The following is a 24,161-nucleotide window of genomic DNA, read 5'->3' as shown; positions in this document are numbered from 1 at the left end:
CAAATATTTACTAGACTATATCAACATCAATCCTGTCACAGTAGGTGAAGTACTTAAAGACTTTCCTATATCGGACGTCTACATATCGGCAAGGATATCTACTAGTCTTGCCAAGTTCCATGCCTCTAATGTAACAGCACACTACCACCTTCCGCTACCCCAGGAAATGTTTGTGGGGAACCCTGCTTTCGATTGATATACTTATGACATGCTTTCAATAACAACTTCACGTGTGATGCTTTTCAAAGTGATACGAAGTTACAAGCCTCGGCCTATCGGGGTTCCCGTCGCCGGCCGGTCGCTGATTCTGGACTCGACCCTAATTGTGAGACGATCTACAAGTCGTCATGCCATATGAGGAAACATCATCCGTCTCGAGTGGCTGAAATACAGGACATGCAACGGCAAAGATCTTCTGAGGCATCATTGAAGCTTCATTAAGCGCTGGGTAGATATGGGCAAGTTGCTATTCACATGCACCAAGCTGGGAAAACAGAGGGGGCGGGAGATCGTAGTGAGGGCTAGCATTCGCCTATAAATAACACGGCGTGGCCCGTTGAAAGTGAACAAAAACCATTCAGCACTTCAACATAAACCATCTTATCATTCCAGCTCATCACTCAATATGCAATTCACTACCTCATTCATCATCGCTGCTTTCCTCGGCAATGCCTTCGCCATGCCACAGGCCGCGCCAACTGACTGCCCTGAGACGTCAGCGATTCCCACCTGCGGTGTAAGTGACACAACTGGTACTCAAGTATATCATGTACTAATGGACTTGTGAAGGCTCCATGTATCACCTCTGCTGCTTCTGCTGCCGGGTGTAGCGACATTGCCTGCCAGTGTGCTAGCTCTGAAGTGATTCAGGCTTCGGCTCTTGGATGTGTCGTCGGCAACTGCGGCATTCCACTTGCGCTATCCGTGCAAGCTGCCGCCGCTGCTGTCTGCACCGCTTGTGCTTAGAATTGACATGTCATCTGGTATATAAATGGTATTATATATCTGAATGCAAGCTATCTTAGTTTCGTAAACATGTTCTACCTTGACGGGGCACCTTTCTGTCGTAAGCTCCTGAGACAATGAATGACCATGTGTGCCGTAGTTGCATAGTGATGTAGCCGTATGTAAAGGCTTTCTCCAAATTATGACACGAGTGAGGACGGCCAATTCGTTTTTTGAGATGACATGTACCCGTAGACGGCACTTCCCTAGACCATGTCATCAACATGCGTCAGACAATCGAGACTCCGATCGGACCGTTGTAGATCGTGCTACAATAGTATGGATCTCTATATAGAAGTGGTACATAGTCTGGTTTAGCCGACAGAGACACCGACTCTGTGCTTCGTTAAGATAAAGAATTACGCATAGTATTGAAAAGTGGAATGTACCACAGGGTTAATATCTATGCACCATACGGTATCTGATTCCTTAAAAGATAGATTTGACAGTGGTGAATCTAATTCTTATAAATACCGCGACCCTTTTCCTTCGTGGTTTAATCCGAAGTAGTTCTGAGCCTCCTTTCAAATCATCTATGCAATCAAACATCTATCAGAATGAGGGCGAGATCATTCTTCGTGCCGTCCGTCACTGTCGTCAATAAGACATTGGCGGCGACAGTAACCAGCCCCCCTGACTGTACCCAGCTTTCTTCCATCCCATCTTGCGGCGTGAGTAGACTTGCAAAACTGAAAACTAGACTCATGCTAACGCTAGACGAGATCCCATGTCTCACATCAGCAGCCTCTATCGTCGGTTGTACAAATCTCGCCGACATACCCTGCCATTGTAAGAGCGTTGGGAACATCGAGATTGCAGCTATATCATGCTTGGCAGTCAATTGTAAATCAAGCGATATATTCAATCTTCGGGTAGCCACGTCTGAGATATGCTCTTCTTGTGTTTAGTTGTCAGATCACAAAGACGGTCCCTTCATCATAAGACGAAGAAGGCAAACAAGACATTCATTTGATTGAATTGTTTATTCTATGCGTTGGCGAACGCACTATGACCCCGTGGAGTCTTTCACGCAACTGACGAAAGCCTTGTTAAAGCAGAAGGATAATCATCCCAGTGGTAATTAAGGCTTATATACTTTAACAAGCTTAAGATTGTTGAAAACTGTGAGTCACTCCCCGTACTCGGGGCGACTATTTGGATGGTAACATCGATATAAAATGGTATTATCCATGCTTTTGCTAGACTTAGGGGGTCTGCCAGGCAAGGAATGTTTTAGGTACCGTACACGAGTATGCTCAATATATGTATACAGACTAAAGCTGCTGGAAAGCGACTACGGTTGTCTTCTCTTCTTTATTGTATTGCAAGCTAGATTGACATCTTCATAAGTATAGAATGCAGTTGAGGGCTTACTAAAACACTGTATTTCATCCAATATCTGTATCTTATATACACCAAGGCAAAAGAGCCTACAGTCCGTCCTATTTGAGAGAGCTACGGTATCATGGAACTAGTGATCATATCATCTGTTCGTCAACTTGGTTCCTAGTTTCCACTCAAAGGTAAGAAGTAATGCCAATTATTGGTAGTTTGATTATTCTATCTACAAGACCTACAATCCAGTTTTCTTCAGGTCAATGACACTCAAGCTGACTTGGTTAGTAGAGCTTGGAGGCAGCCATCCACCTCCAATGATAAGGAGGAAGTTATCATTCTCCTTGAAAGTCATAAGACCTCGAGTGTACGCGTTGGGTTGGGGTGTAGCGAACTCAACCCAAGAATTCTCAGCACCCAGGTTCTTGTTGACAAAGATTTGGCTCTGGCTTCCAGCGCTAACAATAATGCTTCCATTGGTACCACCGACAGAACTCCACACAACGGTAGGTGAGCTGACAGGACGAGTGCCCTTGTTGGAAACGAGAGCAATATCCTTAGCAGCGGCGAAGTTAAGAGGATCGGCGCTCAGACGGTAGTGGACACGGCAGCCGTCGGTGCCGCAGGTCTCGTAGACAAAGATGTACTGACCATTGGGCAAAAGGGTGACTCCAGGCATACCAGGGCGGGCGTTGTAGTTGCTATCAGCAACGTCATTAACAAGAGCAGACCAGCTGACGAGGTCCGTGGTGGTTTGGTGAGAGAGTTTCTGGCCATGCTTGGGGTCACGCTGGTCGGCGTAGTAACACACAAGCTTCTCTTTGTAAACCATCATGTGAGGCTCCCAAACAGGAGTCAAGCCATTGTTGGGTCGAGCTTCTCCTCCAGAAGCAATGGAGCTAGTGAAAGTCCACGTCTTTCCGCCATCGGTGCTAGCATAAACATCGATCTTGGTTTTGCTCAAGTCGGTAGGGATACTGTTTCCAGTGGCCAGGATAGTACCCTTGGGCCACTTTCCAATAGCTCGAGGTAGCTCATAGAGATCAGGCTGGTATCGCAATCCCCAGTTATTGACAGTGTCTTGGACCTTTCCGATCTGGGTCCATTTCACACCACCATCAGTGGATCGGTAGATGGGAAAGTAAACCAGAGGTGGCTCGGGCGAGTAGTTCTCCCAGGTGGAAAGAAGAGAGCCATCGGAGAGCTGGATGGCGCGAGCGTAGAGCACACGGGGGTCAGTCCATCCGGCATTAGAGGGAGGAGAGAAGATGACGTTGTTGGAAAAGGTTGAAGTAGGAACGGCACGCTTGACTTGAGAATAGGGTTCCTGGACGTCAGAGTTGGCGGTGGGAGCAGCCAGAACGGTAGAGAGACTCAAAAGTCCTCCCCAGACAAGGGATTGGAAACGCATGATTGCTACGAGATGCAGATAAGAGGCACAATTAAACCTAAGCTGAAGCTGACGATCTTTGCGTCTTTTATAGTAACTATATTTATTATTTTAGCCTCGGTACTATTGTTCAAGAAGCCAACTCGTGATGCCGTTGGACCAGTTCGGAATATCTACCGACGTCCTTATAGATGCTTAATTGTAGCGTCGGCATATGAATGGTGCGGCAGAAGTTTTCATGGTGTCGTGACCTCTCCCTTTCAGGAAACCAGGCCCGTTGCTTGTACTTTCACCCCTGAACCCTTGCTTTGTTTGCGGGGTCCCCGCGTAAAGGCCTTGCGCGGGGGGAAATAGAGGACATGACATATGTTCTTGATTGGGTCGCCGGAGAGAGTTTCCCCGTATGGAGGTCAGGCCTTGATGAGCTGGTAGAAGATCTCTTTCCTGATTGTGACGTAGCTCAAAGTATGCAAATGTCTTGGACTCATGCAAGTGAAAGTCTCTCACTTGAATTGACTGTTGCAATTGGCCAACCACTGTCTTTTGTTATTGCAATTGGAGAAAGAAGCATGCGCGCCAATCACAGGCGTCTTGTCACTGTCTTGACCAGAATAAACGTTAAAAAATAGTGGTTTACCATCTCTGCCATGTGATGTTGCCCCCTGGCAATAATACATTCACTTGGAATGCCGGTAACTGCCGGTATCGGTTTTTCAGTTCTGGTTTGTCAAGTAGAGGCGCGAAGCAAAAAGAGCGGATAACAGTGGAATTAAACCACCTAATTTGGACGAACAGGGAATCGAACCCTGGACCACTCCCAATGACGACGATCCCAAGGGAGGAATCATGCTAAGGGAGTATTATACCACTAAACCATTCGCCCGCAGCGAGTTATAATTGGATGGAACTTGGAGCACTTACTAATGACTATATTCGAGGGTGCTCAACTCGATCTGAACAAATAACTGTATCGATCACAAGATCAATCTCAAAAGATTCATATACGTAAAGACAATCCGTATATCTAAAACGATATCTCTTGTCGTTAGTTTAATGTTTATCATACTTAATTCAGAAGTTAATCCTCGATTTAATAGGTCTGACGTATATAGGCATCACGCGTTATCCTTTATTAAGAACAAGATAGATTTGCAAACACATGGACAGTAAATACACAACGCCCCCTGAATATCTTGTTAATTGTTGCAAAATACGATAAATACATACCTAAGAATACTTCCAAAATATTTTTATCAATCCCATGTATAAGGATAACTGATTGTTATTCTCGATGCTGTATTCGGGAGCTGTTGTTGGGCCATAGGGTAAGTAATCTCCCTTGTTTTGTACACCCACTGACCAATTGATCCCTTCACGATGGATCATTCTTCTACGAGGAATTGCCCTACGCATGTTTTTCACGCAAAACAATCTGTGAACACTAATAATTCGCGAAAGATCAAGGTATGTAACCCTAGTCATCAACAGAACCCATTTGTCAACCGTTCTGTCAGTTCCCAACGTACCCATTTGTCTGGTAAGTATCTTATAAGATGCTGATGATCATGACTACTGCTCTATGTAACTAGTGTAGCTGAGCACGATGTCTCATCTACAGCGAGATTGGTGCACAATTGTAGTCTCTGGTCGTCCTAAGATGCTACTCACATAGCTCCTGTGGCCTATGGAATAACCTAAAGACTAATTTTTACTCTGGACTTAGACGATCATCGTTCAAGTCTCCCCGCGGAGCAGCCGCCCCTCGACTCAGGTTTGAGTTCTCGGTAGTTGGATATCCAGCCGCTGGCACATCCACACGCGTGGTCTCTGTGATATAGTTTTACTAGATAGCGGGCTATAACTGCAATTCCACCTAGCTGCTACGTGTCTTACAAACTAGTCCATGAAACTATCTTGTTAGAGGATAACAACCTTGCTTGGATTGGCCATTTACTGACCCAGAGAAATAGTGATGGAGCCCCGATCGACTGGAGGGGATTTGCGATATGGCTTGAATTTCAGAACGAACCGAGTCAGCGATTATGGGGCCACAGGCTCGACCGCAAACTCGATCAGTACCTCTTGGGCGGTGTTGGGATATCGTGCCAATCCTATATAGTATTCCTTCTCTGTTATTACTTACCTATCTACAATATTAATGAGAATTGCATCTGTGGTGATACACAACACTCGGCATCGAACTACGTTTACCGAGGTAATTACGTAGCTCTAACAAGCTCGCATAACCGTTTTTGCTTCTCAGCAAGGGTTAACCCCTGGAGGGGAAGCATGGTACACAATAGAATGTCCCAGTCCAGCAACCCCCAGTCAACCAGCAGATGAAGCCCACAAAAGGGGACTAAACATACACAGAATGGGTCCTTTTAGTACAGCCCTCAGTCATGGCCTCGAGCACGAAAACGTGTCGGCCACGTGGGAAATCAGAACTAAGAGAGAATGGCTGAGTCTAGAGGTTTCGGAAGAGCGGAACATGGGGCTCGAAGAGTTTACGAGTCAGTTACGAGTAGCCGGTTGGGGCACCACTAGATTCGTTGCCGGTTTTCTTCTGCATTGATAGCCTACTTTTTTCTTTTGTTTTTAGAGACGGATACGAAGCGTTGCGTTACACGATAATCTGTTGAAGACTTCGGTATTTGTTTCTAGTACTGACTCTTGGAAACGCGATAGTGAAGCCCTTGTAACATGTCTACGACCTGATAGACCCACAGGACGCGAGATTGCTTTCCTTGTGGAGAACAACTAGAAATCAGAAATTTCGCAATTTTCCCAACAAGTAACTATGTACGGATACATCGTAGAGAACAATAGCAAGAGAATTTATGCAACTTTGGATCTGGTATCGAGTTGAATGTAGTTGCTGAACAGCACCAACGGTATTCTGGTCAGATCGCCTGTAGGGCTAATTCAATTGATAGATCATCGTGAAGCTAAAATGCATTTCCAAGGGTTCCACGTGGGATGATTCTCGTGTTCAAAATATTGGCTTCATTTCAGCCCGAGCACAGATCAAAAACGAACATTTGGTAACGGAATCAGCATCTCATCTCCCACGCGAGAGTGACGTCGGGCCTTTGTCAAGCATATCTCAAGTCCTGCTATTTTAGTAGACGACGGGCGTTTTTAGCCTGCGACCGGTGCAAAACTGTTAATCCCTGCACCGGAAACCCTTATCCCAGGGTCACTGGCGCCAACGCGGTCCAGTTGGTGAATATCTGGGGCAGGCAGCGGAGGATCGTCACGTCCAGGCAAATAAAATTTGATCAATTGAGACTAAAAGTTAGTGTTGGAGGAGAGGAGAACAAAGGTAAGTGAAGCAGAGATGGCACGGCCTAGAGCGATGCATAATAGTGGTTGAAACTAGCCAAGTGTTTATTGTAGTGGGCTTGGTAAAATCTCAGGGAACAAACAGAGTGGCTGGGGTTCGGAAAAGAGATGACTTATGATACATGACAAGTGAAACACAAAAAACTCAACACTTCGACGGGCAATGTTGCACCTCGGTAATCCAAAACACAGCATGGAACGCAAGCATGCATGATAATCTACAAGTCGGGCCAAGGGAAGATCTCGGTGATCTCCGCGAGTAAAGACAGTTGGATAGGCAGATTGACGAATAAACATGGAGTGGAAACCCTGTGATTTAATTTGCGTTATCTTATTCCAGCGTGATGTAGCGCAGCTTTGAGCCTCAAGCCACACGTTTTGTTTTTCTTTGGCTGAGTCAGGTTGAAATTCTTTACTCCGTGTGGATAATGATAGGAAGAAGTTCCCATGGCAGAGTAATCCTCTGTAGGTAGGTAGGTAGGTACTAATACAGGTAGTGTCTCAGCTGGCGGCTCCTAATTAGCGCCACACAACGCTAACCCGTAGGATTTCGGCTTCGTTGAGTTCCTCCGTCAGCGGAACCGCATGTGGTAAATTGCAGAGATGAAAAGTGGATGAGCGGAAGTTGACAACATGTTGATCTGCAGTCCGTCGACAAAGCCATCCATGTCCAGCTTCTTTTCAGGTTCTGTTCGATAGCATCAGACAAAACATTCGGTTATTCTGTATGTATGTAGGTAAGCCAAGAGCATGTGTTTGCTTCTCTCGGGCAGACCCGATCAAGCCCAGACTTTTGGATGCACAACTTTGCTTCTGGAAAACATTTGCCACTATGCTCGAGATTTTTCAAGGACAAGGGCCTTGGTTTTAGGCGGCAGCAAAACGGTAATTGGCTGCGATTCATAGGCCGAGGCTCCAGGATAATGATGCTAAACTAGAGACGACCTAGACGCAAACCTTGTTGCTTTAATGGGGTCAGAGAGGTCATAGAAAGGGGAAGCCGGTTTGCAATGGTTCCCGGTGGGAGGGAATAAGCAAATGTTATGCACAACATGGGCTGAACCATCAGGGCAGAGCCAGTACCAGGTTCCCTCCCCTACATTATCAATGCCATTTGTCAGTGCAGACGGATCAATGGACAAGGGCGTAGTATCGTGACATCTTCCCGGCCAATTTACCATGTCGCAACACGTGGATATCGCCGACCTAATCTTCATCAAGATCTAGTCTAGTCAGTCGCGTGGTTGTGCGGCTTGCCATGTGGTTCTCCGCTTTATTAACCATCTCAAAGAGGTAGCGAAGGACATTCGCACGAGTAATGTATGGCCCCTTTCCCATCTATATTATCTCCCGGCTCCGCACCTCAGACTTGGGCTGTGTCTACTGACTAACTTGACTGTGCTGTGCTGTGCTGTGCTGTGTGGCAATCTGCATTCTTTTCCTTAATTCGAAAGTAATGCTCGATACAACCGATTTTTCATTGGATAGGCGGGCTTCTATGCACAAATCCAACATGTCGAAAGGAACCATCACACAATCGTCGTCACGCTTGCTTTGCGCCAACAATGACGACCGACCGCAGTCCAAGGTTGGTAATCAATCCCCTGTCCGGGTTATAGCCGGCCGAATTCTACTCATCTCGACCGATCTCGCTGACACTTCACAGGACCTCCAGGACTTGTTCTCAGCCCTTCTCGCCAGTTTATTACCTCTCGTCCCTCACCGTGTCCGCTTCATCAAGATCGAGCACACGTTCCTAGCAGAAGATGCTATTCACAACCTCGGCAATCTCAAACTAACCCAGTCCAATCGAATGCCCGATCCCAACAACCCATTGGGTACCGTCGTATCCACTTCCACCACAACCTTTTCTATGAATCAGACCACAGCCCGAAACCTGTGCCAGCAATTCGTCGATGCCCGCTACATCGAGGCCGGAGATGGAAAGCCTGATCAGTTATTTAAATTGGGAGGAGTGTGGCGACCAACATCAAAGGGCATCACCATCTTTGACTGGTTCTGCCAATCCAATGGTCTTTACCAGGAGCAGATGGGCGAACTACATTGTCTCATCACTGGACCGCTATTGTACCTGGAGCGTGATACCAAGACCGATACTTGCCACGTCGATCGGGCCACGACTGAAGTTGTTTTCTGTCGAATGATTGGCGTTGATGGTCGGGGAAAGAAGGGACATCTCTCGGAAGGCGCTGTAGGCATCAGAATGCAGCCAGAACGAAAGATAAACGGTCGCACATACCATGATACATTTACTGGCTCATCGGTAGCCGAGTGGCTACGAGACAAGACAACTTGTGTCGATCTACGAGAAGCTGTCAACATGGCAACTCACTTTGTCCACTACAACCTCATCGAGTCAGTAAATGCCGACATGGCGTACATGAACCAGTTCGCCGCCTGCAAGCTTTTCCAGCCCACACCTGCTGCTATCTACCAACTCTCTGAGCGTGGCCAGGACCTCGTCGAAACCAGCTCATCAAGTCGAGGCTCATCACAAGGCAAGACTGACTCTTCATCAGCCAAGGGTGGTGTCAATGAGAGCAACCGACACAAGCTTGAGAAGATCCTGCTTGATCCCACACTACGTCTACTGTTCCGCGAGAACCTCCGCGAGACATACTGTGAGGAAGGTCTTGCCTTTTACGAGCAAGTCGACGTCATCATCCGTGATGCCAAGGCTATGCTGGAGAACGACAACAAGGAAGCAGAAATGAACGAACTCCTATCAGCAGCCCACGTCATCTTCAACACCTTCCTCGCCCCTGGTTCACCACGAGAAGTCAACGTGAACCACAAGATCCGATCAAGCCTAATGCAGCGCATGACACAGGCACAAGCCCTTGACGCGACAGTGGCCGACACCTTGAAGGAGGTGATATCTTTGCTCGAGACCGCCCATGACGCGGTCTTTAAGCTAATGGCTACCGTGAGTTTTCTGAACCATAATAATGTATTACAATGTTCTCGGACTAACCTTGTGACCAGGATTCTGTACCCAAGTTTCTCAACAACCCTGCAGCCGAAAGCCGGCTGGTGCAAGCTGGTGTGCGATAATGGGATAATATATATCACGATGCATTGGAGAGGTTTCTTATTATTTCGTCAAGCGAGCGATCATGGCATGTTGTGAACAACGGTGCAGCACAACATACCACCCCCACATCACATTTATCTTAATGTTTGCAATATTTTTCCTTTGTCAGAAAAGTGGTGTATGCTCGGAATAGAAAGCAGCATAGATTAGAAGATGCTTCACATGGGGATAGTTGAAAGAAAGACCAAATGGTTATCAGAGGTGGTGGGTTACAAACAAGCGAGGAGGTATCCGTGAGCACGAGTGCTGGAGACTTAGCAGTGGATGATAAACAATCTTAAACTTAGGAAATGGCTCTGAAGTCACAATAAAAACACAAAAACTCTTTTAAATCTTGACTTCATTCAACCATACCATGCATCTGGATACATGGAACAGATAACCCTGATCTGAATCCTACTCTTTCTTACACTAAATCTGCAACGATAAGAAGCAAGCAGTAGTTTAGCCCATCTCCGAGACCCCGCGTGATGGCTGGTCTTCAATTGGCCAATAGTCACGGACGCCCTCATCCCAAAGATCTTGACGTCGATAGTCGCCACCCGCAACAAGGCAATCCCACCCATCCAAATCCATCTGTCTGCAGTTGACAGGGATACCTCCAAAGTGGCTAGTTACGTACCACCTGGCATCTTCATTTTCGAAGTTGGCAACATACGTATCGCGCCAGTAATATCGATATTCTGGCCTGGGCAGATCAAATGCCCAGTCCGAAACTCTCCCCTCGCCCTTCTCGAGACGTATGTCATCGATTGACACCTTGGCCAAAGCCCCATTGCCAAAGTCTAGGCCACAGAATACCGTGATAGAGAGAGGAGAAACACCTACCCAAGAGTACATGGGGACTGTCACGCGTTTATAGCGCCGTTGTTCGTAAAGCAGTTGGTGCGCACTTTGGGCCCTTTTGGCGAATATGGGATATATCATAACCATGTCTCCCAACGTAATGCCAATGAAACAAGGGTCATTTTCTGGAACGTATTTGAGGTCGACAACGCGGTAATGGAATGTGACATAATAGACCTGATGAGCTTTGAGGCTTTTGAGATGTACAGAGTAGACCTCGGGTGGTTCAATTCCATCCTTGAGTGTGAAAAGGCTACACTTGTGTCAGCAAGATTCATGTGTGGGCTCTTGTCACTTTTGCACTTACAGTGAGTTTTTTCCTTTGCGAGAAAGAGAGACGTTTCTCACCACCTCGACGCCTTTCCCGACTATCTTCCAAGGCTTTCCCATATTTAGCTCGAAGCCTGGGTTGGGAATATACACCTTGGGACCCTTCAGCGTGCCATTTTGTTCCATTTCCAGCTTTTCTAGCGATGGAGATCCCCATGCCGGTTTCCACTCATGAGCTCTCGGCCAGTCGACGATCAACCAATACCTGATATCCTTCTGAATCTCGTCGAAAAACTTTGAATAGGCGACTGTTGTACACAACACCCAAGCCAGGTAGAAGGGTCTCATGGTGGTAACGACTAATGGTGATAATTTCGTAAGAACGTTGATGAGTTGGTGTGGAATCAGTCACAAATCGGCTTTTGTTGTTGGAAAAGACAGTTGCCGGTCGAACGTTTGTTGAAGGCTCAATGATCCAAATCAACTTTGGCAAGGGCGAAATATGCGTGGATGAGTATAGTGAGGGATGTGAACAGGTGATAATAAATGACAGAAGGGACAGGGGAAATAGGGGGCTGGGGCAATCATTAAACAGTATCATAGTAGGTCTAAAGAGAGTGCACTGCTGGACAATTGCTGACCTGTTAGAAAACGCCGACGATAGGGTATTTCGATTTCATGGCTGGCAAGTCAGGTCACTGGCTAATGTCTTGGACAGACTTCCGACTGGTTCCATTTTTCAGTGTTTCGATGATTTCATCTTCGATCGAAACTTTGACCCTTCCCATACTCTCCGTATCGTCCTTGGTTTGACTTGCAATCATTTCGCTGAGCCATTTAAAAGCTTCCGGCAAACCATCTCCCGTGAGTATGTTGGTGCCGAAAACTGCCTTTGTTGATATCAGTTAACTAACAGAAATGCTGATTTTCGAAAGACTCACCCGTTGTCGAGTGTCGAGTGCAAGTGACTCTTGATCAAAGAAGAAACTTTCCATTTTTTGTACAGCTTCAGCGTCCTATAAATTTGTTAGCAGAATTGGAATACTCGGAGATGATAGACATGCTTTTGGATCTTGCTTGTTGGCTAATATGAGGAGGGGAGCATCCACCGTCATACCATCTTTGTGGTTGACTTTGCCTATTAATTCCTCTCTCGATTCTGGGTATGCATCACAATCATTCGCATCGACTACCCAAACGACTCCGTCTGCTCGGTTGAAGAATGCCATTTCCATCTTGTGGAATCCAATAGACCGGCTTAAACCGATGTCCTTGACATGAAAAGTAACGTTGCCACATCTGTAAACATGGAAATGGCAACCAATGCAGATGGTAAAAGTCTTTATATGCTCTACATTGGGTGCGAGATGCTTTTGGAGGAGAGTTGACTTTCCGGTGTCGTGGAGACCAGCGATTAAAATTCGATGATAGCTCGGGAGATTGCTGAACAAACTCGTGAGAGGCGTTGGCTCGTTGTCAGACTTGAGAATGCCAACTGCAATGAGTGCATCTTTGAGGATGGACCAAGGCATTTTCGGAGGCTTTCACTCGAATGGTTGATGGTGGTCAATCCAATCTGACAAACGTTATCTATTGGGAAGCAACTTTACTTGTTACAGTTGAGTCATCCATCGTATTTCTAGCTTGTATGACAACAAATGAGCTCTATGAGTCACTGGCGCTCTCACAAAGACAGACTCTACTACTGCCTAACGCGGGGTGACTGAACATGACGAAATGATGACTCAGCATAGATTGACTCCACGAATACTAGACCAAGCCACTGTTGACCACCAGAAAATAAATCTCCTCCACACTTCACCAGAGCTGTCATTATCACATCCCCTGCCTCATCTCGTCCAATCACTCAATCATGTTCAAGCGCAAGCCCGAGATCAGAAATCTTGCGCCTTTGCGCTCGTCAGATCGACGAAAACTCGCTGATCAAATTATCCGCGATTACCAAGTTCCTCTCCCAGAGCAATCTGACGATGCTTCAGCGTCAAGCACACTCTCATCAGTGCGCAACTCATTACTGCCCGATTCAACATCATCTGCTCGCTTTATCACATCAACAGAGCAGGGAACTGTCTACATCGGAGCCCACCCAGATCAAGATGAACGCGTTCTCTGGTTCCAAACTGGAAAGAACCCCCGCTTGATACCGACTGTTTACACCCTGTGGCGCAACCCTAATCTCGTCCCGCTTCTTCACACGCCTGACTTTGTCGTTGAAGAGAAGCTTAAGCAAGGTGCCGATCTAATGGTTCCTGGTTTGGTCAAGGCTAGAGGCTCCAACTGGGACAAGCGAGCCACCACGGGCGCTGTAGTGGCCGTCGCAGGTCTCCAGAATGACACCGTGCCTATTTGGGTTGGAACCTGTCAAATCGACGTGCAGACTCTCCCCGACGACCTACGGGGACAGAAAGGCGCCGCTGTCAAGGCCCTCCACTGGGCTGGTGACGAATGTTGGAACTGGAAGTCTCTCGGCAGTGGAGGTATTGATCCACCTCCAGGCCTGCAAGGTTGGACTGGTCTGGGTGCAGAGCTCGCATCGCAAATTGCCAAGGTATCACTTGAAGATGAAACCCAACCAGCAGAGCCATCACCTAGCACTCAACCCGAGGAATCGCACGCCACGGCAGATAGTGCAGACGAAGAACGAGAACCAACGACACGAGAGGTGGACAACGCATTTCACCAAGCCTTTCTCTATGCCGCCTACAAAGCGAAACAGTCCGGTAGCCCACCTTACTACGGTTTGAACTTTCCACTGCAGCCATCTTTCATCATTGCCAGCATGATTCAGCCTAACCTCCGATCTCAAAGCCGCCATTACAACATCAAGAAGACATCCTGGAAGAATGCGAAAAAGTTCATCAAGGAACTACACAAGCAGAAGATCGTTCTGGCAAAAGACAGAAATGGAGGTGAGACGGTCATTCTTGACATTGACTTTGATGATGCCCAGATCAATGGTTTCCGACCCTATCGACTGCCGACGCCCAAAGCCCCGGCTGCCGAAGCTGGTTCTGCCATCGAGGATGCGGGTCAGTCATCGAACAGCAGCGCATCTGCTGGGCAGAAGATCAATATCCAGTTTGTCTATCGCCCATCCTCCAAGCTCGTACCGACCCTCCTCCCATCAAAGACCGACTTCTACAGCGCGCAAGAGATTTCAGCAGCTCTAAAGTCGTACATCGATAACCACCCAGAGCTGGGAGGTCAAGGTAATTCCAGCGTCAAGCTGGATCCTTTTATTGCCAACGACATTTTGGGCAACCGACCGACCGACGACGATCGCAGCTGGCTCGCGGCAGGACGAATTACGCGAAGCGCCCTCCAAAAGCGAGTCCTCGAAGACGTTCACTTATGCCAACCATTCCATATTATCTCGCAGGGGCGCCCGTCGTCTGATCAAAAGCCCAAGGCTGGATCGCCGCCTCGCATCCTCATCACCATGGAAAAGCGAACCGGCACAAAGGTTGTGACCAAAATTTCCAACCTCGAACCTTTCTCTATCGACCCTCAAGTCCTGGCACCCGAACTTCAGAAAAAGTGTGCGGGATCAGCAAGCGTCGGCCAGGTCGCTGGTGCGAAGCCTGGGTTAATGGAGGTTGTTGTTCAAGGCGATCAACGCAAGGTTCTCACTAATGACATTTTAAACAAGAAGGGAATTGATATGAAGTGGGTAGACATTGTGGACAAGACAAAGCCAAAGAAAAAGACGTAGTAGTGGACAGCGCTGGGGAAAGAGTGAAATTAATTGGTACACAGGCCTAGGTAGACATGCAGTTGTAGAACAACGCAATAAAAAAAGGATTGTGCAATTGACAAGGAATCATTGTGAATATTGTCAAAATTTTCAAAAATATGAGGCACACCCGATTCGAACGGATAACCTTCAGGAATCACCGGCGATTCAAGGCGGACCTTGAAACTTTGCTGGAATCTGACGCGCTACCGTTGCGCCAGCGCCCCATTAATTAAGATAAGGTATTTTAGTTAAAATATATATACGCTACAACAGCGAAGAAAACTCAATGCAGCGACCATACATTGCTCTGCTATGAATGCAAGGTTTTAAAGGGAAAGCAAATACAGCTTCTATAAAAATTGCTCGTTATAGTTAATGTAGATTGAAGTCACACATGGAAGCACAGTTTCCAGACTTCTCTCATGATGTTTGTATGCATCAATGGAAAAGTGACAAAGAGAAATTAGTTAGAATAGTATAGAAGCTCATGCTGGCTTTAGAGATAAACTAATACGAATCTTACAATTTGGCTCCATCATTCACCGCTGCGACTGCAAAAGGGTTCGCAGTAAACGTTCCATCAGGGTCAGCCCTCGCTCGCGTCTTGCCCAACCTCTTGTACTTCTCCGCATCCTCATAGTACGCCTGCCAGATCTCAGGCTTGCTCATATCCCAATCACCCCATGAGCCCCAAAGCACACGTCTGTCCTTCTTACTGAAGGGACTATTGGGTCCGATCATGATGGAGTCATTCTTAGCCTGCCAGTTGATCGCATATTGTCTGTACTGATCACCGGGGTCGTGGAAACAGTCGAGGGTCTGCACGACGGTCGAGTCTCTCCAGCTGTACGATGTGCCATTGTCTTTGTTGGCGAAGAAACGGGAGTTTTGACCTCCGAAACATTGGATCTGGACGGAGAGCTTGCAGTGATCGTAGACTTCTCCTTCCTTATCCGACTTGTCGTCTCCGAGTTTCTGCTGGGGATTAAAGATAAGATCCAACCGTTTGACAGTGGCATCGACCCATCCATCCTTCTGAAGTGTCTGTGACTTGGTGGCGTATGTCCGCTTGACATAGGGAAGATCCACTTTCCAGTCATACTGGACATGCTCTCGTCAAATTCCTCAATACGAAGAGTGTGGTTTTTCCAGTCCTTCTGGAAGTCACGGAACTGCTGAAACCACTTGTCCACGCTGGCGTCATACTTGTCACTCTTGCTAGTAGGGCACCATTGAGCATAGAGAACAATGACAGCCGGAAAGCTACCATTGAGAAGGTTGAGCACCTCTTGACTGAGGGCGTTCTTGATCTTGTTCTGGACCTTTTGCCAGATGGTATCATCTTGCATCGAAGGGAACAGCATGGTGATGGGGAACTCTGTGCTGAGAACACTGCAACAGAGATCATAGCCACGAGGTGCTGTGCCATCGTCGGACATCTTGGCAATGGTACCAAGAAGACGTGAAAGGACCTTGGGCTCGTAGAGCCATAAGCCTTTCAAACCGTGAGGACCCTTGAAGTTGTTGGGTCCAGCGACAGTGCCCATGTAGCTTGCACCGCGGTACACCTCAATGGTGTAATGGGTGATGATACCAAAGTTACCAGGACTTCCTCCTAGTATAGCGTAAAATAGCTCAGAATCACTCTTCTTGGTGACTTCTTGGATGGAGCCATTGTTATCAACCATGCGGATGCTGACAATATGATCACCGAAGAGACCGAAGCTGCGTCCGAGTTGACCATAGCCTCCAGTCTGGCCATGTCCACCAGTACACACATAGGCACATTGCCCATGTGGGACGAACAAATCGTTGTGTCGGAGGTAGGCATTGAAATCTTGCAATCTGTTACTCACACCGATGTACACCAACGCTCTATCATCGGGAATGCCACTGGCGTCAATAACCATCATGTCCTTGTACGTGTCTGTGTCTTCCTTTGGCTGTACGATGAGGGCTGGGTTCATGTCATGGTCTACCTGGTGGGATGACGAGGCATATTGCTGATTGAAGTATTCGTAGTCGTGTTTTCCAATGACTGGGCCATCGCGGGAGTATTGCATCCCGGTGAAGTCTTGGATTTTGAACATGATGTTTTAGTGTTACGTTTATAGAATGAGAGATGGTACTTAGAACTTGTGTGGATTATCTCGACTGCTCTTTATACTTCGATCTCCACCAAGAGAAAACCTGTGCGTGAGCTGACGGAACCACGAACGGAAATGTGAAGTGTGTTGTCCTACATGACAGAGACCCGACATTCCTAGAGCATTGAGACACGCATTGTGGCTGTCCTGGTAGTTGCAACTATGGATGCAGAAGTCGGCAATCCATTCATCTAGTGAGGGTTAGCTTCACCAATGATACGACAGTTCAGAAGGAAATACAACATCCTAGAGCGAGGCCATGCGAGAATGCGGCTGGAACCCGACATTCTACATGTGAGGGTTGTTATTCGGATTGACCAATATTTCCACCGTAGCGCAAACCGAACCGTCAGCAATTTCTTTCAGCCAGCCACTATTTCTCACCACCATCAGCATGTTTCAACTGCTGTACTTTCAACCCCGCCCCCGCCTCGTTTTGGACAAGCTTCGAGCAGCCGTATCCGTACTTTGAATGACCAATTCCAGACTGTTTGCGGGGTTTAGACATGCCGTAAGACTATCCATATCCGGTATCAAAACGCAAACCGTGGGATCAATCTATCTGTCTGAGGCTGAGTCAGTATATTCCTATTGGTGCCATGATGATGAAAGTGGGATTGTGATCGCCATCTTGGCGTGTGACTGATATGCCCGCAGCATTGGCTTCATTGAAGGCTCAAGTAACTCACTGCGGCTGAAGAGCATGGGAGAATTTCAGAAACTGTATAAACGCAAGATGGATAACGTATGACGAGAGAAATGACATTGGAGCCCTCCACGTGCAGTCTGTGAGGTTTGACATGACACAGTCAGTACAGGCCCCAGTAGGCGCTGAGTCACAACCCGCTAAGAGGGTCACAGAGGTCCTTTCTCTCTATTTTCTATGTATAGGGATAGCGGGTAAATCTTAGCCTCGCCCCAAGATGTACGACATAACAAAGTTAGCAGTCCCGATGAGCTTTGAAACAGTCCAATTCTACTTTAGGGACACGTAATCCAGTACAATCAGCGGCCTTTGGAAACGGTGCGGCTGACCGGCAAGAATGTGCCGTTTCTGGAGGCTGATTGCAAGCCTGCAAGGGAGAGCAAACATGGTTCAAAGCTGACAACATTTCAACGTCCAGGCCACTAGAAACCCCGTATTGCTCTCAAAACTAAGTACCTGTTGGCTTCAGCCACAGAGTTCAACTTGACTTTGCTGAACTTCACTTGCATTCGTTGCGGGTTAGTGCTGCCGTAACTACCGGTCTAGACCAAGCCGCCAGATCAGCGTTACTCGATACGAAATTCACAATTCCTATTGTGGAAGCCACTTTGGACTTTCTCCATGTTAGTGAGAGCTAATCGCTAGCTTTGTCACTATCGGATTGGATGGTCTAGGTTCGGCCCGGATTGTTATCCTGAATACTGGAATGAAGGGTCAGCAATAATAAGAACTTAGGAGGGCGAGATACATGTGATCGGAACTTTGTTAAGAAACTCTACGTTTCGCTGTTGGAATGGACTCGTGTTACTGTAGTTGTTCTGTTAGTGGTCGGTCAGCATGATCATGAGCAAGGTTATTGGCTTTGACGCCGTTGAGAGACGGAGGTAAGACATGGTGATTAATCAAGCCTCGGATTTCGATCCTGATAGTTATACTGATTATATATAACAAGAAGCATCTGGCATTATCTGCATGGGAAATGCCACTTTTAGTTAAGCCTTCTCTCATCAAAACTACTGAAAATCATCCTTTCATCATGACGCTCCCAGCCGCCCCCGTCGTCCCCATGAATCTGGGTGATGACTTCAAGTTCGGTCCTACTGTGCTTGATCCTGTTCAGCCAGAGGACAATAATGATCTCGTACAGATCAATGGTTTCCCCAGCGTTGAAACCACTGGTGGCGATGCCGCTCTGTCACAGTTGGGTATCTTATCGCACTTCCATGGCACCTACAGTGGTTTCGGTTTCAACACTATCTTCAGACCCAACGGCACCGCAACTCCTACCCCTCTTCCCAATCTACCCCCTACCGAAGATCCAACTGACAACATCCTGCAACTCAACCTCACAAGTGAAGCCATGGCGTTCAGTAAGGGGCTTACTGATGTACCCAATCGCGGGTTGGACACACAGGCTGACCTGATGCTGAACGGCGTTCCATACACTCAGACGATCACTGATATCACTGAGATTGTGGCACCACCGAAAAGGCAGCCTGTCATTCATTTTGAGCCTGGCCTGTGGATGCATGTGCCTGCTAGCCAGGAGATGCCTGTCCTTCCAGCTTCACTCTCACGCATGGCGTCAATTCCCCATGGAACCTCCATCAATGTGCAATCTTTCCAACCCCCAGTCACAACAAAGAGCACACCAGACATCCCATCAGTCAACATAACACCTCTCATCGTCGGAACTACCACGACCGTGGGTTTCAGGAGCCAGAATGCTACCGATAAGAATAGCCATCGTCTCCCGCAAGATCTGACGACTTTCATCGAGGCTGGCACGATTACACAGGATATTCTAAATGATCCCAACACCGTGCTACGTAACGCCAACAAGGGAAAGACAATCGTCGAAAGTACCGCATTTGCCGTGTCTTCTACTCCCGAGAATCCTGATCTTGGCGGAGGAACTAGCAACATCGGCTTTCTCATCGGTGCTGATGGTGGTGCAAACACTGCCACTGTACAGGCCAGAAGCGCCAATGCAAATGCTATCAAGGTGACAGCCCAGTACTGGCTCTCTAAGATCCGTACCAAAATTGATCTACCTGTGGTGGACACCAAGGTCGATAAAAAGAAGGTTGTCTCTCCAGCCTCCCTAGGTCCCAGAGATGCTGTTCCCAAGTTCGTGGTCGACATAAATGTCCCGACTGCCAAGACTGTTGATATTGAGTACACTCAGATTCAGTATTCGCAGACTGTCTTTTTGGACTTCAATGGTCTTAGCTGGCCGCATGTTTCCGTTGGAACACTCGCTCCTGTGGCCGGTCATCGACTTTCACAGGTTATTTTCTCTAACTAGACGCCACTCTCATGAGATCCGACAGTGGCCTGAACCTGACTGTGTTGATATCTTTGCGATGTTGTTCATCTTAGATGGCAAACTTCTTCATATTTCTTTAGTAATTGAATATTCTGATTTGTTATTTCTCATTCTGGCTCCAATAACTACTAGACAAGGAGTATACTATTACCGCCTCTACGCATAGACACAGTCGTATATCAGGATGGCAGCTCTGTCATTTGAAATGCGGGTACACGAGTAAGATACAGGTATTATTAGCCGTCAATCTGTCGGGTTTCCAAATACCTACCCAATTTTACTGATCTTTGCAAGTACTAGGGCCATATGGGATTCCAAAACGTCCACGATCTCAAAGACTGCAATATTAGGGAAGCGGATTCGGGCCATTCTGACCTGCCTTTGAGGATATGTATCTAGCCATTATACAGTATTTGCGATGACTCATCAAAGACTACTATCCTGCTGTGTTCTTACTCGTGGCAGTAGGACTCAGATCACCTTGGTTCTTTCATCTCCACAAACACAAACCATAGCCACAAGGTCGCTGATGAAGCAGCTCTAGAGGAGCTTGAGTTTTGTGCTTGGTAACCCTACACAAGAACAGTCAGATAAGTGACAGTGATCTTCATGTGTCGTTGGCCTCCATGCTTGTATTTCGCTTGCGTAAAAATGAAATTTCTCTGTGTATCCAACACGGCTCGGATACATCGCCGAATGACCGTCGATGGGTTTCGTCTGGTCTACATATTTGTTGTCACTAATAAATAATACTGCAACCCGCGTTGGTTAACTCAAAATGGATTTAAGTTATCAGAGAACCTGGCTATCAGAAGCATTAAGGATAAAATCAGTGAGTCAACTTGTCACACTTTTCGCTTAGATCCTACAGTCATTATTCTTGGATCTTTAAGCTTCGGCGTTGCACTCCTTACTCTCAGACTCTCCAGGTGAGACATGCGCCACCTGGACAAATGTCTTGGTTGGTTGATGCGCTGGCTAGCCACCTTCCTAAATAAGACACTATAGTAGCTTTTAATGTCCTTTTATGTAGCATCGAACCTCCAAGAGTGATTAAATGGTCACAAGAGCATCTTGATGTCTATGTAGATCATCGTCCCAGCTTTCTTCCGCAATAGCTTCTTGGCAATCGTCGGTAGTTGTACTACACCAAGGGGGAATGACGAGTAACCGATTGTGAGTATATCAGAATATTCTCTACATTGATATACAGCATTTGCGGTTGTTTTTGGCGTATCAGAAGTATATAGAAGGTCAAACGATATCTTTAACAGATTCCCGACTCCATACAGCCATTTGCTATCTAACATACACAGCTAGCTATCGGGTGCCGCTGTCACGCCCCTTCAAATACGACCTTACTCTGCAACGATCATGTCAACACTCCCAACTCTACCCAAAGGTATGCTTTAAGGTTGATCATTGAGATTGCGTATCAAATGATTTACCTTACCTTATCTACACATTTATCTGGATGCAACTCTACACTATCTCAACTTCCACCAGACTTGTTTTCGCATGCAAGAGGAAAATCGATGCGACGATATACATCAAGTGGCAAGATCACCGGGTTTTTATTATATCAGATATCGATGCTATATAGGACTAGCCTTGTTGTTTTGTCCGAGCGCTATCGTCCTGTTGTGGATACTAGCCGTGATCCGCGTCGGAAATGAAACAATTCTGCAACGTTACAAGCACACAGCGTCCGGTTGGACTTTTCTCTTTTTAGAGTGTTGACCTTTGAAGCTAATCTTTATCTTGATCTTCTTTTGTCGCATTCCATGACAGTCACTTGAGCGGTGATACTGACCACAACAATGACCATTTCTCAAATCGAAACTTGCATCGTTGTCGCAAACCCTGTTGAGAACGGCCGATGACTCGACAGTGTGATGAGTCTGCCATCACGATCAATGCTCGAAAAAGATTGTTCGACTGTTTTTCCATGTATAAAATGAAGGTTCAAGTCGACGGTAGATCCAATAGTCACAGCAAACACAATCAGCTACTTACATCCAATGTACAACATTTACAATTTTTTATCATCTTTGATCATCAACACATTCACAATGGTTGCTCGTGAAGATATCCCTTCCAAGGTTCCCGACCTTGTCTTTACAGAACTCAATAGCGAGGATGACGTTTCTGAGCAAGCTACTGGCTATGTGAATGCAGTGTACTTTGTCAACTGGTGGGTTACATTTAAACTCATTCCACGGACCCTCACCGCTGACAATACCCAGGGGAATCTACGGACGAAACTACCAGCCCATGAACCTGCCTGCGTCTCAGCTCACTCACGTGCTTTATGCTTTCCTGAATGTGAGAGCTGACGGAACAGTGTAAGTAGCAGCCTTCACGTGGTGTGGTGTGTCTACTCATACTTTTTAGTTATACTGGCGACTCGTATGCTGACCTCGAAAAACACTACACTGGTGATTGTAAGTCCTTCTGTTCAACCTGCATCATTCAGTACTCATAAGCGTTATTTAGCCTGGGAAGATCCCGGTACAAATGCCTATGGATGCGTCAAACAACTCTTCCTTCTTAAGAAGGCCAACCGTAAACTGAAAGTCATGCTCTCTATTGGTGGCTGGACATGGTCAACCAACTTTCCAGCAGCTGCCAGTACCGCCGCCACCAGAGCTACTTTCGCCCAGAGTGCCGTTACTCTTATGAAGGATTGGGGCTTTGACGGTATCGACGTCGACTGGGAGTATCCCGCAAACGATACTGAGGCCAACAACATGGTCCTTCTCCTTCAGGCTGTGCGTAATGAGCTCGACGCTTACTCAAAGCAATATGCTTCCGGGTATCACTTCCAGTTGTCCATCGCTGCACCTGCTGGTCCTGAAAACTATGGAAAGCTCAAGATGAAGGAGCTCGGTGCCGTGCTTGATCACATCAATCTGATGGCATACGATTATGCTGGAGCTTGGAGCGCATTCTCTGGTCATCAAGCCAACAAATATGCTAATGCCAAGATCCCCAATGCAACACCTTTCAATACTGACCAAGCTGTCAGCGCTTATGTTGGTGGGGGTGTACCTTCTGCAAAGATGGTTCTTGGTATGCCCATTTACGGCCGCGCGTTCCAGAACACTGGAGGTCTCGGCCAAGGATATTCCGGCGTCGGATCCGGCAGCTGGGAGAACGGTATATGGGACTACAAGGCCCTCCCTAAACCTGGAGCCAGCCTTGTTTATGACCGCGATGCCCAAGCCTCGTACAGCTACGATGCCGCCACAAAGGAGCTCATCTCATTTGATACGCCCGGTATGGTTGAGAATAAGGTTCTCTATGTGAAGAACAAGTCTCTCGGAGGAAGCATGTTTTGGGAAGCGTCCGCGGATAAGACAGGAGCTGATTCTCTCCTTGGCACCAGCTCCAAGAAGCTTGGGTCGCTAGACAGCAGCAGCAACTGCCTCACGTACCCCAACTCTCGATATGCAAACATCGCCAAGGGACTCAACTAGGGGAACTTTCCATGGTAAGATGCACGCAGGAGGAATGGCTTTTTGATGTTTTACTATACTTTAGATTTGTTTATATACCCTCGCTAGACCATCATATACTCACTCACTTAATTGCTGTCTGTATCATACCAAAGCCATAACTGTGACAAACTCAGGAGGGTCAAGGGGACAGAACGTTTTCGCATCATTCACTGTACATACTTCAATTTGATCGTAATTACCTAGTTAATGCAACTAAAAATAAAAAGAGGATACAGATGTATTATACACAAAAAGACATACAACAGCGGGGATTCGCTGGTCGTCACCGACCCAACTACTAATCCGCCCCTTACCAGCTTGACTATGGGAGAGCGGACGGGATCCCGTATTTTCTGGTAGGTATGGTCGTATGTATAAGATAGGCAATTATTTTCATACTATATTGTAAGCCGTGG

At 47.0% G+C, this 24,161-nt stretch overlaps 8 protein-coding genes and 2 non-coding genes across 10 annotated transcripts; 5 read left to right on the top strand and 5 right to left on the bottom strand.

The window, feature by feature from the left end:
* Positions 1-625: 625 nt before the first annotated feature.
* FPOAC1_005997 (uncharacterized protein) lies at positions 626-966 on the top strand (the record flags this gene model as incomplete). The annotated part of the gene is made up of 2 exons (XM_044850499.1): positions 626-736; positions 790-966. 2 exons carry the CDS (start codon positions 626-628, stop codon positions 964-966), a joined length of 288 nt encoding a protein of 95 aa, XP_044709211.1.
* A 1,612-nt stretch (positions 967-2,578) lies between these two features.
* On the bottom strand, positions 2,579-3,751 carry FPOAC1_005996 (uncharacterized protein; the record flags this gene model as incomplete). The annotated part of the gene is made up of 1 exon (XM_044850498.1): positions 2,579-3,751. The coding sequence occupies one exon, from the start codon at positions 3,749-3,751 to the stop codon at positions 2,579-2,581; it is 1,173 nt and encodes a 390-aa protein (XP_044709210.1).
* Positions 3,752-4,514: 763 nt separating this feature from the next.
* On the bottom strand, positions 4,515-4,613 carry FPOAC1_005995. The gene has a single exon. It is a non-coding gene; the product is annotated as a tRNA-Ala (tRNA).
* Positions 4,614-8,531: 3,918 nt separating this feature from the next.
* On the top strand, positions 8,532-10,150 carry FPOAC1_005994 (uncharacterized protein; the record flags this gene model as incomplete). The annotated part of the gene is made up of 3 exons (XM_044850497.1): positions 8,532-8,663; positions 8,742-10,022; positions 10,082-10,150. 3 exons carry the CDS (start codon positions 8,532-8,534, stop codon positions 10,148-10,150), a joined length of 1,482 nt encoding a protein of 493 aa, XP_044709209.1.
* Positions 10,151-10,634: 484 nt separating this feature from the next.
* On the bottom strand, positions 10,635-12,838 carry FPOAC1_005993 (uncharacterized protein; the record flags this gene model as incomplete). Its single annotated transcript, XM_044850496.1, has 6 exons — positions 10,635-11,289; positions 11,344-11,614; positions 12,097-12,196; positions 12,248-12,322; positions 12,497-12,577; positions 12,662-12,838. 6 exons carry the CDS (start codon positions 12,836-12,838, stop codon positions 10,635-10,637), a joined length of 1,359 nt encoding a protein of 452 aa, XP_044709208.1.
* Positions 12,839-13,179: 341 nt separating this feature from the next.
* Positions 13,180-15,039, top strand: FPOAC1_005992 (uncharacterized protein; the record flags this gene model as incomplete). Its single annotated transcript, XM_044850495.1, has 1 exon — positions 13,180-15,039. The coding sequence occupies one exon, from the start codon at positions 13,180-13,182 to the stop codon at positions 15,037-15,039; it is 1,860 nt and encodes a 619-aa protein (XP_044709207.1).
* A 141-nt stretch (positions 15,040-15,180) lies between these two features.
* FPOAC1_005991 lies at positions 15,181-15,287 on the bottom strand. Its single transcript has one exon. It is a non-coding gene; the product is annotated as a tRNA-Trp (tRNA).
* A 295-nt stretch (positions 15,288-15,582) lies between these two features.
* Positions 15,583-17,153, bottom strand: FPOAC1_005990 (uncharacterized protein; the record flags this gene model as incomplete). The annotated part of the gene is made up of 2 exons (XM_044850494.1): positions 15,583-16,151; positions 16,196-17,153. 2 exons carry the CDS (start codon positions 17,151-17,153, stop codon positions 15,583-15,585), a joined length of 1,527 nt encoding a protein of 508 aa, XP_044709206.1.
* A 1,799-nt stretch (positions 17,154-18,952) lies between these two features.
* On the top strand, positions 18,953-20,224 carry FPOAC1_005989 (uncharacterized protein; the record flags this gene model as incomplete). The annotated part of the gene is made up of 1 exon (XM_044850493.1): positions 18,953-20,224. One exon carries the CDS (start codon positions 18,953-18,955, stop codon positions 20,222-20,224), a length of 1,272 nt encoding a protein of 423 aa, XP_044709205.1.
* A 2,093-nt stretch (positions 20,225-22,317) lies between these two features.
* On the top strand, positions 22,318-23,724 carry CHI1_1 (Chitinase 1; the record flags this gene model as incomplete). Its single annotated transcript, XM_044850492.1, has 4 exons — positions 22,318-22,439; positions 22,492-22,590; positions 22,640-22,689; positions 22,742-23,724. 4 exons carry the CDS (start codon positions 22,318-22,320, stop codon positions 23,722-23,724), a joined length of 1,254 nt encoding a protein of 417 aa, XP_044709204.1.
* Positions 23,725-24,161: the final 437 nt, after the last annotated feature.

This window comes from Fusarium poae, chromosome 2 (assembly GCF_019609905.1).
Source record: "Fusarium poae strain DAOMC 252244 chromosome 2, whole genome shotgun sequence".
NCBI classification, from domain to species: domain Eukaryota; kingdom Fungi; phylum Ascomycota; class Sordariomycetes; order Hypocreales; family Nectriaceae; genus Fusarium; species Fusarium poae.
The sequence above is the reverse complement of the archived record's forward strand: the minus strand, read 5'-3'. Positions and strand labels throughout refer to the sequence as shown.